This window comes from Pseudophryne corroboree, chromosome 4 (genome assembly GCF_028390025.1).
Source record: "Pseudophryne corroboree isolate aPseCor3 chromosome 4, aPseCor3.hap2, whole genome shotgun sequence".
Lineage (NCBI taxonomy): Eukaryota > Metazoa > Chordata > Amphibia > Anura > Myobatrachidae > Pseudophryne > Pseudophryne corroboree.
In genome coordinates this window covers 207,745,457-207,760,916 of record NC_086447.1, presented here as the reverse complement: position 1 = coordinate 207,760,916, position 15,460 = coordinate 207,745,457, and the positions used below count along the sequence as shown (strand labels likewise).

At 44.4% G+C, this 15,460-nt stretch overlaps 1 protein-coding gene across 1 annotated transcript in view; it reads right to left on the bottom strand.

Annotated features, from left to right (window-relative positions):
* Window positions 1-15,460, bottom strand: part of MYO7B (myosin VIIB) — a 501,657-nt gene that overhangs the window by 54,194 nt on the left and 432,003 nt on the right. The window contains exon 40 of the mRNA XM_063915865.1: window positions 4,572-4,677. Within this exon, the coding sequence (XP_063771935.1) occupies window positions 4,572-4,677 (106 nt within the window). The remainder of the gene's footprint in view (window positions 1-4,571; window positions 4,678-15,460) is intronic.

Below are 15,460 nucleotides of genomic sequence, written 5' to 3'. Positions count from 1 at the left end.
GGAAGTTCTAGACCTATATATTGCCCCACGTGATCTCAGCCTTTTACGCTCCTCTCATTCCTTTAAATGGCAGAGTACTAAACTCAAATATCTAGGTGTTTACCTAACCAAATCCTATTCGTCGTTGTACTCTGCCAATCTCCCACGTTTAATATCTTCAATGAAATCTGATCTTATCACATGGAATAAACTGTTCATTTCTTGGTTTGGCCGCATTGCGGCAATCAAGATGAACTTCTTACCACGTTTGTTATATTTATGGCAAACCCTGCCTATCCATATCTCTGTTAAGATACTGAAGAATCTTCAACGAGATATATCTAACTTCATCTGGGCTGGGAAAAAACCGAGAGTCAAAATGCGACTACTTCAACAACACCGCTCAGAGGGCGATCTTGGTGTCCCAGACCTTCTCCGCTACTATCGAGCCACACATCTAGCCTCTTGTGTTCTCTGGCATTCACCCCCGGCACAGAGAACGTGGATTTATCTGGAGGCGCAAGCTCTGAAAATGTTCTCACTCTCAACGCTGCTATGGTGCCCACCCCGATCCCGTCCCAACTCTTCTCTTGCCGACAGTGCGCTTCTCTTTGTCAATATGGGATTTTTGTACTCGCTTCTATCAACTCCGTTCTAACAACCCTTACTTAACTCCTCTATGGAACAATACCCACTTCCCGCCTGGTAACAATCATTCTGCATTCCACCACTGGACTGCGCACAATATCCTCTCACTACAAGACATCGCCCCTCTTTCCTCATTTCCATCTTTCGCGGATCTACAATCCCGCTTCTCGCTCCCCCACTCAGTCTTCTATCAGTTTTTGCAAATTAGACACTTCTATGGAACCGTCACTAAACCCGCCCACCCTATTATAGCCACCCCCCTGGAGATCTGGTGTCGCGGTACTCATTCGACTAAGGGACTCCTCTCTCGCATCTACCGAGTATTATTGTCGCACAATGTCCCTCCTAAGGAGAGTCACGAATTGGCCTGGGAGAAGGAGGTGGGTGAGATTTTAACTATTGAGGATTGGGAAGAGATTAGACAAGAAATCACCAAAAGCTCTATCTCTGTTCGAATTGCTGAGAACTCATATAAACTATACTACCGCTGGTACCTAGTTCCTTCTAGACTACAAACCATCTATCCCACATCCTCAGGTGAATGCTGGAGATTATGCGGATGCCGCGGGACCCTGCTGCATGTTTGGTGGTCCTGTCCATCGATCCGACAATATTGGAGACTACTTCATCAATTGGTGTTAGATGTTACACATATAACCGTCCCCGATTCGCCCCTCTATTCGCTGCTCTCCCGTCCCATTCCCGACACTTCCCGATACCATCGTGCCTTAATTAAACACATATTAAATACGGCTAAATGTCAAATAGCGGCTAATTGGAAATCCGCTACCCCCCCTACTTTGACCGCTACTATAAATGCAATCTGGTTTACATATAGGCTGGAGCGAATTACTGCCACTCTCCGAGATTCTGCGGTGTCCTTTATTGAAACATGGACACCTTGGACTCTTTACTTTAATGTTGAACCACCATTGACAACTATTTAAATCAGCAATCATCTAATACACACTTATCTTACCTATACTTTTCTCATGCCACAATTGACTCTTATGCTTGGCTCTGGCGGACCGACCTCCCTTACTCCTTTTTCCCAGTTCTCCATAACCCTCTCCCTCTTCTTTTCTTTCCTCTCTACCTTATACTCTCCTCCACGCTACACTTTGTTTTACTTTCTTCCCCCTTTTACTGTAAATGTTACTTGTAACAGTCCATGTAGCTAGTCGGTATGGAGGCTTGTTTGATTTCCCCTCAATTGCCCCACCTGTTGTACGCCCCCCTCCATGCTGTACCATTATATTACTGTCATGCATACCATTTTACTATTTCCAATGCTCTACTTTCTTGTTGTAGATGCATATATAACCAATAAAACATTTTACTCAAAAAAAAAAAAAAAAAAATTAAAGTGGTAACCTATCCAACATAAAACAGAACCCTACCTGTGGCCACACTCTCCTCCACAACTATAAACAATTCAATGAATGTTGAGCGTTATCATTAATCTCTAGAGCTAGCATTGGATCTCGCACGAGAAGGTGGATTACTTCTAAGAAAGTGAGATTTAGCTTGTTGAAGATCTGTAAAAACCCTGACCTGGACATCTTCAATTACTCTTAATTTGGCCGGGTACTGTAAAGCAAATTTGATTTTCCTATCTACCAAACTCTGGCAAATTTTGAGAAAAAACTTTACACTTTTGCGAGACCAAGACAGAGAAATCCTGAAATATCAGAATTCTTTGGCCCTCCACTCATAGGTCGGGATGGGCACTATATGCCTGCAGCGGCTTATCTTTATCTCTATAATCCAGGAACTACTCAGTAGTGAGTCTGGAGCGATTGTCTCGACCCTACGTTGAATTCCCAACCTATGTACCCTCTCCACCTGTAGTGGTATCTCAGCACCAGGTAACCCAATGCTTGGGGAATCAACGTGTTAACGTAGTTTAGTAATTGGGCATCTGACACCGTCTCCGGAATTCCAATAAACCGCAAGTTGCTCCGTATATTCTGGTTTTCTAAATCGTCAACCTTTTCTATCATGGGGGGTAATTCACAAACGACCCACAAACGGCCTCCTCCTGTCAATCACCTTGCGAATGCCTGTGCGATCAGATTTATCGTACCATCCCGTCGCTGACCGGAAATCCCCGTTGCTGCGGTCCGTCGCGCCCGCGCACTGCGGTGCATACGCATGTGCAGTTCAGATCTGATCGTCGGCTGTGCGAAAATACACAGCATCGATCAGGTCTGAATTACCCCCTTGGATTGGAGTGTTTGAGATTTTACCGCTAATTCTTGCTGCAAGGCAATTAAAGAATCCTCAGCATCACTGGTTCTCTGTTCTAATGTATCTAGCCTAGCTGTATTAGATGAAATTTTGGCTAAAGAGGTATCCAGCCTCGCATGAAGATCCTCACATTTTTTATCTATTAGAGGCATGAGCACAGTTATGACCTCCTTAGCATTTTCCGCTGGAGAAGGATTTGCTATATGTTCCGACCCGACCTGTTGGCTATTGACAGGAGAGTTCAGGCACGATCCGCAAATACCTCTTGGGCCACACAGCAATGCCCCTGCAGATCTGGGGGTCTATTCATGAAGCAGTGAAAAAAGTTGAGAAGTGAGCAAGTGGAGAAGTTGCCCATGGCAACCAATCAGTGTTGAGGTAACATTTATAAAGTGCATTCTAAAAAATTATACGTAGCAGCTGATTGGTTGCCATGGGCAAATTTTCCACTGGCTCACTTCTCCACACTTTTCACTGCTTCATGAATAGACCCCCAAGTGCGGGCGCTCAATAGCGGGGAGAATCGTTACTCAGTGCACCGTCACGTGGTCCTCAGCTTTCGGTGGCAAAGAAGCATGCATTCAATGCAGGATACAGCTGTTGTCAGCACTCGCCACAGTGACCTCCCGCAATCAGCATCTGGGCAGCGAGTCTCGTCAAGGCAGGAGCGGTCCACGGACAGTGTCCACCACATGGAACGCCGTCCTCGCAGCAGAGTCTTGTCACTCATCCCGCAGACCTGCAGTCCAGAAGTCACCCTGTGTGGTCAAACCACCGCTCGGTCCAGCGGTCAGCAGGGATCCAGAAAAACGAGTGAGTTAATGATTCCCCATGCTCTATGGGGATTGAGTCGCACCAGCAGGCCCACTGGCGGACATGTAGGCCGTCACTCCCGATGGCCGGATTCCGAGGTGTAATTGATTGCTCCCGTACGATACAGGTATCCTCCGAATCTCCAGGTTACGGAGACTAAGAATAAGTCAATCTTTATCCCACAATGTGCTATAGGGCCAAAGATTGGCTTGGATTAGGGTATAGCATGGCGGAGCCAGAGCAGAGCGCAGTTAAAATGAAGCCATGTTAGATGGCCCGCCTCCTGGAAGTCCCTGTTCTTTTTTTTGTAATGCTCTATTCTTTTTCTAAAAAGGAAAATTAGATGAGACTTACCTACATATGTGCTCAATGATTGTCTTTTGTCTACAGTTTAGTTATTTCTCTGTTATTGCTTGACAATTCTATCAGACCTCTAAGCAGGTAATTTCTGTAATGTGTCTCATCTTACAAATAAAATATATTATAACGGGTGTACCAGCGTAGTATGGTATGCCGGCTGTCGGGGTCCCGGTGCACAGCATACCGGCGTCGGAATCCCAACCGCCGGCATACCGACAGCTGGGTGAGCGCAAATGAGCCCTTGCAGGCTCGCTGTGCTCGCCATTCTGCGGGCACAGTGGCGCGCGCCACGCTCCACGCTATCTATTCTCCCTCCAGGGGGGTCGTGGACCCCCAAGAGGGAGAATAGGTGTCGGTATGCCTGCTGCCGGGATTCCAGCGCCGGTATACTGTGCGCCGGGACCCCGACAGCTGGGAAACTGAAGACCACCCATCATAACAAGACCTGGGACTCATATATAAGACAGAAAGTAGCCTTAATAAATATAATGTACGGGTTTACAGACCAGTAGCACTCATACCTCTTCTGTGCCATTTGGGAAGTAGAACTTGTGGTAGATCTTTGTGGTCATCCCTTTTATGGCTTCAACTTCCACCAGGTGAGGTGGCTGCTTTCTGGGGCCAGTTCTGTGTCGCACAAAATGAGTACAGTCAGGACCAGCGATTATATTATTATTATTATTTTTAATACACATGCTATTATTAATACTATTATTGGCTAAGCTAAATACAACTTTAAAGGTTAAATTCACTAACATTGAACAAGTGGAATAGCCTCCCATCAGAGGTGGTAGAGACTAAGACAGTAGAGCAATTTAAACATGCATGGGATAGACATCAGGATATCCTTACAAATAAATAAGAATCTAATAAGGTTTAAGGTAAAATATGGTTAAAAAAAAACAAAAAAAAACGGCAGACTAGATGGGCCAAGTGGTTCTTATCGGCCGTCAAATTCTGTGTAATAACATAAAGTTTGTAAATAATAATGACTTGTGTCTTTTTATTTGTTTTTCTACTAGACAAAATAAATGGAGAAATCCAAAAAGACATGTCAGGAATACTGTCTTACTAGCAACCTGTGAATACATCTACTGTACATATAAGGAATGGAATATAAGTGATTGTCCTCTTTTGGAACGATTTAAGACCTCAAGAATCATGAGCCGGAAGTTCAAAGCTGGACAACCACTTTGGTAACAATAAAAGAAGACTAAGGGGTGAGCCAGTGGAGATGTTGCCCTTGGCAACCAATCAGCATTGAAGTAACATTCAGAATTTGCATACTAGAAAATAATACAAAGCAGCTGATTGGTTGCCATGGGCAACTTCTCCACTGGCTCACTTCTCCACACTTTTCACTGCTTCATGAATAGACCCCTAACTGCGCTGTCCTAAATTCTAGGTGATTCTGCTGTGCGCTCTTTCACATAAGAGGGTCCCCCCTCTTCTTATATATTGTGAGAAAGCATGATAGCATGTGGGAATATTGGCGCTACTAATAACAGGATTTTAATACCTACCGGTAAATCCTTTTCTCCTAGGTGGTCATTCTGAGTTGTTCGCTCGCAAGCTGCTTTTAGCAGCTTTGCACACGCTAAGCCGCCGCCTACTGGGAGTGAATCTTAGTTTATCAAAATTGCGAACGAAAGATTAGCAAAATTGCGAATAGACACTTCTTAGCAGTTTCTGAGTAGCTTCAAACTTACTCGGCATCTGCGATCAGTTCAGTGCTTGTCATTCCTGGTTTGACGTCATAAACACACCCAGCGTTCGCCCAGACACTCCTCCGTTTCTCCAGCCACTCCCGCGTTTTTTCCAGAAACGGTAGCGTTTTTTCACACACTCCCATAAAACGGCCTGTTTCCGCCCAGAAACACCCACTTCCTGTCAATCACACTACGATCACCAGAACGAAGAAAAAACCTCGTAATGCCGTGAGTAAAATACCTAACTGCATAGCAAATTTACTTGGCGCAGTCGCAGTGCGAACATTGCGCATGCGCAGTTAGCGTAAAATCACTGCGATGCGAAGAAAAATACTGAGCGAACAACTCGGAATGACCCCCCTAGTCCGTAGAGGATGCTGGGGCCCACTTCAGTACCATGGGGTATAGACGGTTTCACAGGAGCCATGGGCACTTTAAGACTTTTCCAGAGTGTGAACTGGCTCCTCCCTCTATGCCCCTCCTCCAAACCTCAGTACAGGAACTGTGCCAAGGGAGACGGACATTTCGAGAAAATGATTTACTTTTAAGTTAATGGTGAGATTCATACCAGCTCACACTTCAACCATGCCACACAACATGGCATTTAACAAAACACATGCCAACGGGCATGAACATTACAGCAAACGTGCTGAAAACATTTTCAACAAATTAACAACTGCAGGTAAAGTACGCACTGGGCTGGGTGCCCAGCATTCTCTATGGACTAGGAGAAAAGGATTTACCGGTAGATATTAAAATCCTGTTTTCTCATATGTCCTAGAGGATGCTGGGGTCCACTTCAGTACCATGGGGTTATACCAAAGCTCCAGTACAGGCGGGAGAGTGCGGATGTCCCTGTAGCACCGATTGACCAAATTTTAGGTCCTCATCGGCCAAGGTGTCAAACTTGCAAAACTGAGCAAACGTGTTTGTCCCTGACCAAGTAGCTTCTTGGCAAAGTTGTAATGCTGAGACCCCCCGGGCAGCCGCCCAGGAAGAGCCCACCTTTCTAGTAGAATGGGCATTCACCGAATTCGGTACCGGCAAACCTGCCGTGGAATGAGTGTGCTGAATTGTACTTCTGATCTAGCGCGCAATAATCTGCTTAGAAGCAGGACACCCAAACTTGTTGGGAAACATACAGGACAAACAGGGCCTCTGTTTTCCGAATCCGAGCTGTTCTTGCAATATAAAAACTCAAAGCTCTGACCACATCCAGAGACTTCGAACCAGCAAAGGTGTCAGTAGTCACTGGCACCACAATAGGTTGGTTTATATGGACAGAAGAAACCACCTTTGGAAGAAAATTCTGACGAGTTCTCAACACAGCCCTCTCTTCATGGAAGATTAAGTAAAGGCTCTTGTGAAACAAGGCCCCTAACTCAGATACCCTCCTTGCGGATGCCAAGGCCAACAGCATGACCACTTTCCAAGTGAGAACTTCAACTCTATCTTCTGGAGAGGTTCAAACCAAACCGATAGAAGGAAGTGCAACACCACGTTAAGATCCCATGGTGCCACAGAAGGCACAAATGGAGGTTGGATGAGCAGAACCCCTTTCATGAACGTTTGAACTTCTGGAAGGGAGGCCAATTGTTTCTGAAAGAAAATGGACAAGGCCGAAATCTGGACCTTGATTGAACCCAATTGTAGGCCCGCATCCACACCCGCCTGCAGAAAATGGAGAAAACGTCCTAACTGACAACCTTCCGTTGGAGCCTTCTTGGTTTCACACCAAAACACATATTTTCTCCAAATATGGTGGTAATGTCTAGACGTTATTCCTTTCCTGGCCTGAATAAGAGTGGGAATGACTTCTTTAGGAATACCCTTTCGGGCTAGGATCCGGTGCTCAACAGCCATGTCGTCAAACGTAGCCACGGTAAGTCTCGATCTTGAGACCTTTCGGTAGTGGAAGTGGGGGGAAGACATATACGGACCGATACACCCACTGGGTCACTAGTGCATCCACTGCTATTGCTTGAGGGTCTCTCGACCTGGAACAATATCTCTGAAGCTTCTTGTTGAGACGAGATGCCATCATGTCTACTTGAGGAACCCCCCCAAAGACCTGTCACCTCTGCGAAGACTTCTTTGTGGAGGCCCCATTCTCCTGGATGGAGAACGTGTCTGCTGAGGAAGTCTGCTTCCCAGTTTTCCACTCCTGGAATGAAAATTGCCGACAGAGCTCTTGCATGTCTTTCTGTCCAGAGGACGATCTTTGTCACCTCTGCCATCGCCTCTCTGCTTTTGTTCCGCCCTGACGGTTTATGTACGCGATTGCTGTTACATTGTCCGACTGGATCTGTACGGGTTGATCTTGAAGATGATGCACCGCTTGTAAAAGGCCGTTGTAAATGGATCTCAACTCCAGAACGTTTATGTGAAGACAAGTTCTTGACTTGACCATCTTCCTTGGAAGCTTTCCCCCTGTGTGACTGTTCCCCAGCCTTGGAGACTTTCATCCATGGTTACTAGGACCCGGTACTGAATCCCTAACCTGCGTCCCTCTAGTAGGTGAGAACTGTGTAGCCACCACAGGAGCGAAATTCTGGCTTTGAATGACAGGATTATCCTCTGACTCATGTGGAGATGGGATCTGGACCACTTGTCCAACAGGTCCCACTGGAAATATTCTGCCAAGGAATCAGCCATACTGTATGGCTTCGTAGGCCGCTACCATGTTTCCTAACAACCGAATGCATTGATGAATCGACACTCTTGTTGTTTTCAGAATTCGTTTGACCATTCTCTGGATTTCCAGAGCCTTTTCTACTGGAAGAAATACCCTCTGTACTTCTGTGTCCAGTATGATCCCCAGAAAGGACAATCTTGTCGTCGGTTCCAGCTGTGACTTTGGAAAATTTATGATCCAACCAGTGGCGTAAGTTTGTCCCAGTTGCCCAGAAAAATATTGGTGCCGCCCCCCCCCCCCCCCCCAACTATATATCATCCGTGAGCCAATAAGATGCCGTTTTGAGATCTGAGTAAAACTCGCTCATCTCTAATCCTAACTATATGGAGCTACTACGAAACCCATTGCAACTAGGCAGATCTATGTAGGGGTCCAACCACACCCTACATAGATCTGCTCAGTCACTCACAATGCTGATTATTTCTCTGACAATTAATTTGCAAGTGTCATATCCAGGATGAGAACTCACAACCTATTACACTGGAAGCAAGCACCTTACTGATGGAGATATCTGCTCTTGCATAGGAAGTATGAGAATTCTAACTATATGAAGTTACTTGTAATTGTCAGAGAAGTAACTTCATATAGTTAGAATTCTCATGCTTCCTTTATAGGGGCAAATAGCTTCATCAGTAAGGTGTTTGCTTCCAGTGTATCTATAATAAAGAGGGTGTGATTTGTAAGGTGCAGTGACCAGTGGGGAAGTCGGCTACGGAAGAGATACCGGCTGCTGTCAATTAACTTAATCTATTATGGTGCTGAACACACGGAGCAGGAGGAGAGGTGCCCCCCTTCAAAGCAGGAGCCCGGCGGCTTGCCTCCCAGAGTTCTGCCTCTGGATCCAACCGTGTTGTTGAAGTACTGTCAGGGAGAGTGCAATGTTCTACACCAACCTTTCCCTGGACCTCGCTTTTATCAGGAGATCATCCAGGTAAGGAACTATATTGACTCCTTGCTGTCGAAGGAGGACCATCATCTCCGCCATCACCTTGGTAAACACCCTTGATACCGTGGAGAGTCCGAACGGCAACGTCTGAAATTGGTAATGACAATCCTGTATTGCGAATCTCAGATAAGCTTGATGTGGAGGATAAATGGGAACATGTAAGTAAGCATCTCTTATGTCCACCGACACCATGAAGTCCCCTTCCTCCAGACTGGAAATCACTGCCCTCAGAGATTCCATCTTGAACTTGAACCTTTGCAGGTAGAGATTCAGAGTTTCCAGGTTTAGAATCGGTCTGACCGAGCCGTCCGGCTTCGGAACTGAGAATAGGCTTGAGTAAAACCCTTCTCCTTGTTGTAACAAGGGAACCAGGACAATGACTTGATCCTGACACAATTTTTGTATTGTTGCTGCTACCACTTCCCTGTCTGGAATAGAAGCTGGTAGCGTCGATTTGAAAAAATCGGCATGGGGGAATGTCTTGAAACTCCAGTTTGTCCCCGCGGGACATTATTTATAAGACCCACGGGTCCAGGCCAGATTGAACCCACAGCTAACTGAAGAGTTTCAGACTAGCCCCCACCTCAGCGGACTCCCGCAAGAGAGCCCCAGCGTCACGCTGAAGATTTGGTAGAGGTAGATTTCTGCTCCTGTGATCCTGGAGATGCTGTGGACCTTTTTCCCTTTTCCCCTTCCTTTACCCGCAAAGAAAGGGGAACCTTTACCCTTTGTAATCATTGGGTCAAAAGGACTGCATCTGAGAGTGATGTGTCTTTTTCGTCGGCACAGGAGCATTAGGCAATAATGTCGACTTGCCTGCGGTAGCCGCAGAAACTAACGTATCCAGCCCATCTCCAAACAAGGCCTCATCTTCATACGGGAGAGCCTCCATATTCCTTTTGGAATCTGTGTCAGCATTCCATTGGCGAGTCCACAACGCCCTCCGTGCTGAGATTGCCATGGTAGCGGCTCCTGCTCCCAAGAGACCCATCGCTTTCATGGTTTCTAGCATGTACGCAGCAGCGTCCACTTCAGTACCATGGGGTATAGACAGTTCCGCAGGAGCCATGGGCACTTTAAGACTTTTCAAGGGTGTGAACTGGCTCCTCCCTCTATGCCCCTCCTCCAGACCTCAGTTTTAGAAATGTGCCCAGGCAGACTGGATGCACTCCAGAGGAGCTCTACTGAGTTTCTCTGAAAAGACTTATGTTAGTTTTTTTTATTTTCAGGGAGAACTGCTGGCAACAGTCTCCCTGCTTCGTGGGACAGAGGGGGCAGAAGTAGGAACCAACTTCCTAAAGAGTTTCATGGCTCTGCTTCTGGCTGACAGGACACCATTAGCTCCTGAAGGGAACTGAACGCTAGCCGTACCTAGATGCTCACTCCCACAGCACGCCATCACCCCCCTCACAGAGCCAGAAGTCAGAAGACAGGTGAGTGTTCAAGAAAGTGACGGCTAAAGGTACCGTGCATCTGGCTGGAGCGCAGCGCGCCATGTTGCCCACACATACACAGGCACTGCAGGGTGCAGGGCGCAGGGGGGGGGGGCACCCTGGGCAGCTTGAAACCTATGGAAACTGGCATACAGTAAATAAGGGGCATAAGTTGCTGAGGCACAGTCCCACCCCCGCCAGTATAAAAAAATTACCTCATAAAAGCTGAGGAGAAACACACCATTGAAGTGTGGAGCTTCCTCCTCAGTCAGTCAGCACACTGCTCAGCGCCATTTTCTCTCTTTCCTCAGGCTGCAGAGACAATGCTGGTCCTCCTCCACTACTGAACAAGTATCAGGGTGCAAAACAGGGGGTGCCACAGTGAATTTGGTGCTATATAATTGTGTGATTAACATTATAAAAGCGCTACATGTCAGTGGGCATTTTGTGTTCACAGACATTGTGTTACTGGCGCTGGGTTGTGAACTGGCAAATCCTATCTGTGTCCCTCTGACAGATTTTACTGTGGGTCTGTCCCCTATAAGTCCCGGAGTGTCTGTGGTGTGGTTGTGCACGTGTGTGACATGTCTGTGGCAGGGAACTCTGTGGAGACATGTTAGGGACACAGAGGGGTAATATGACACCAAGAGCCTGACTGGGTGAAAGGTTACATGATAGTGTGAATCATATCAGTAAGAGGTTGGACTGAATCTCATACAGAAATGAAAATAATTTGTTGAAGATGTGATTTTTAATAGTTCTGCCTTTCATCCACAGGGACCTTTCTGGGTCACATACAAATTTGCACAAGTAGTACAAACTGATACCGACACGGACTCTGATTCCTGTGTCGACACTAGTGATTCCAGGGGTATAGGTCCTAAGTTAGCAAAAAAAAAAAAAAAAGCATTCAAAACATGTTTTAGCTATAAAGGAGGTGTTAGAAGTTACGAAGCCCCCTCTTTTACCACAAGGAGAGGTTTACTTTAGTAAAGAAGTAATGTAATTTTCCTTCCACCTCAGGCAGCTTACCTTTTTCCAAAAAAGGTGGGAGTCACCCCGCATTTTAGACAGGGCCCTGTCATAAAAGAGAAAAGGTGTTTCTCCCTGCGTCTGGAATGGATTCACTTAAGGAGCCGACAGACCGCAAGTGAGTGAGGTGATCTATTGATATGGCCAATGGGACACTACTCAGGCCTACCATTGTCTGTGAGTGGGTGAGTAGTGCTATTGAAAAGTGGTCAGAAAACTTGTCATTAGACATTGACACAATAGATCAGGCATTCCCAACCACGGTCCTCAAGGCACACATCCAGTGCAGGTTTTAGTGATATCCAGGCTTCAGCACAGGTGACTTAATTAGTAGCTCAGTTATTTTGATTTGAACATCTGTGCTGCAGCCTGGATATCACAAAAACCTGCACTGTTGGTGTGCCTTGAGGACCGTGGTTGGGAATGCCTGCAATAGATACTCCTACCGTTAGGTCATATCAAAGACGCTGCTGCGTACGTACTAGAAACCATGAAATATATTGGTTTCTTGGGATCAAGAACCGCTACCATGGCAGTATCGGCTCGGAGGGCGTTGTGGATTCGCCAGTGGAATGCTGATGCAGATTCCAAAAGAAATATGGAGGCTCTCCCGTATAAAGGTGAGGCCTTGTTTGGTGATGGGATGGATGCGTTAGTCTCGGCGGCTACCGCAGGTAAGTCGACATTCTTGTTTTGAGGGGGAAGCTGCTGCACTAGTAGTTTATAATTTTCTAGTTTAGAATTTCTTCTCTCAACCCCATATTTTTACTATTTCAGAAATTTGAATTAATTATGGGGGTGCTGCCACACATTATACTGTTGCCAACAGATAAGAACTGATTCACAAAAGGAAGGGAAAGAATTGGTCTTAGGTGGCGCACAAAATAATTGACTTCATAAAGTATAACTTTTATTTCTTTATTCTTAAAAAACCCGTAACTGTGAAATATTAAAAACCAACATACATTGACAAAACAAAGTGTTACATATACTAAAAATACACACTGTACTGTATTTCATGTGTCATGCACTGCTTATATGTAATAATTAATATAATAGGTATAATAACCTCTATTAATGTTGTATGTACTGCCTGTTGATTAATATGAATAAATATGATTTTCAATATTTGTGTAGAAGTTATTACTTGTTTATAATAATTTTATACCAAGTTTTCTAATATATTTGAGATAGTAAATTGTCGTGATCTAATTATCTACTAGTTAGTGTTTCCTCCTCATACATCACCATATATTATGTCCCACTGTACTTATGAGCAACCAAAAAATGCCCGTATGCCACTGTACTAGTTTATGTAGTTGTAACGCATTATGACAGGTAGATTAATTAGCTTGCAAATATAGGTTATCCCAGGTACTGAGTTTTAAATATGTTTTAATCACTAATCATCGCTCTCAAACCCTGTTGTCAGCGTTTTTAGTGACGTGTTAAATCCTTAATGGGGTACATGAAATTTTGCATATCATTGTTGGCATCATCAGCCTTTTATTACAGTGACTATAGCGTATACCACAAGTTTTTTGGATGTTACTCCTTTAATAACAACTCAGCACCATTGCATTATGTTCTGTTTTGATCACTGCTGGCACAATCAGCCTTTAATCGCAGTGATTATACCATGTATTCAGAGTTCATATGTTATCCCTTTGCAAACCTAGTTGTCAGCATTTTCAGTGGCAAGCATTAAACCCCTTAAAATTCCCGGGGTATATAGTGTGTCATATATCACTGCTGGCTTGATCAGCCTTTCATCACAGTGATTACGACTTGTACTCAAAATTCCAGTGCTACTCCTTTAATAGTAACTCCACATTGTTACATTATGCATTAAAGTCGCAGAACATGTAGCATAATCAATTACTATAATTTTGTATAAAAGGTGAATGTAGAGGTTTCCTGAGGGGGTTCCCCTGCACTTATTATCACAATTAAGATGAAAGCTTGGTTATTATAATGGCCGGTACGTTACCATTATCTGTACTCCATATGGAGCATGAGAATCAGCTAATTGTGCCACATATCATTTAGTATAGAAACTTCTGCTGCCCTCTCTATTATTATGCTGTTGTTCAATTTATATCCTGGACAGCTATATGTAGCAATTGAAAAGCCCTGAAAAAACTATCTGTGAAACGCGCGTCGGCGGTTCACATTGTATCAGTGTGTTAATAATTCGTGCATGCTAATAATATGTAGTACTGTCTGAATATGAATTAGATTAGGGATTACCCATAATGTAGAGCGATATTTGTATAGAGCAGACTTCAGCTATTGGAGACCCAAGTAACTTTCAAGTAATTTAGGCAACCTATTAGCCTAGCAATTAGGCAGGAGCATAATACCAGGCTGTGATAACGGAAGAAACACTCTCATTTATTTTGGTGTATGTGATGCAGTAAAAACAACTTAGAACTAATCAGTAAATAAATACTGCCTCCCACACTGAATATATTATCTCCACTACTAGTGCCCAGTGTGAGACTGCATGCAGCTGCGTGCAGCATGAGGGGAATGATGTAACCCATTCTGACACTGGTAGTATAAAGTGTGTAATAACTGTCTTTTCCTTACGGATACACAGCCTTCAAGAAATTGTAACCATTTGGGAGGAATAGTATACATCATAGCCCAAATTGTTACTTATTATTTGTAACAACTGCTCCCTGCCAAGTGAATAGGAAAGTGATTACAATTGCTACATATAGCTGTCCAGGATATAAATTGAACAACAGCATAATAATAGAGAGGGCAGCAGAAGTTTCTATACTAAATGATATGTGGCACAATTAGCTGATTCTCATGCTCCATATGGAGTACAGATAATGGTAACGTACCGGCCATTATAATAACCAAGCTTTCATCTTAATTGTGATAATAAGTGCAGGGGATCCCCCACAGGAAACCTCTACATTCACCTTTTATACAAAATTATAGTAATTGATTATGCTACATGTTCTGCGACTTTAATGCATAATGTAACAATGTGGAGTTACTATTAAAGGAGTAGCACTGGAATTTTGAGTACAAGTCGTAATCACTGTGATGAAAGGCTGATCAAGCCAGCAGTGATATATGACACACTATATACCCCGGGAATTTTAAGGGGTTTAATGCTTGCAACTGAAAACGCTGACAACTAGGTTTGCAAAGGGATAACATATGAACTCTGATCACTGCGATTAAAGGCTGATTGTGCCAGCAGTGATCAAAACAGAACATAATGCAATGGTGCTGAGTTGTTATTAAAGGAGTAACATCCAAAAAACTTCTGGTATACGCTATAGTCACTGTAATAAAAGGCTGATGATGCCAACAATGACATGCAAAATTTCATGTACCCCATTAAGGGTTTAACACGTCACTAAAAACGCTGACAACGGGGTTTGAGAGCGATGATTAGTGATTAAAACATATTTAAAACTCAGTACCTGGGATAACCTATATTTGCAAGCTAATTAATCTACCTGTCATAATGCGTTACAACTACATAAACTAGTATAGTGGCATACGGGCATTTTTTGGTTGCTCATAAGTACAGTGGGACATAATATATGGTGATGTATGAGGAGGAAAC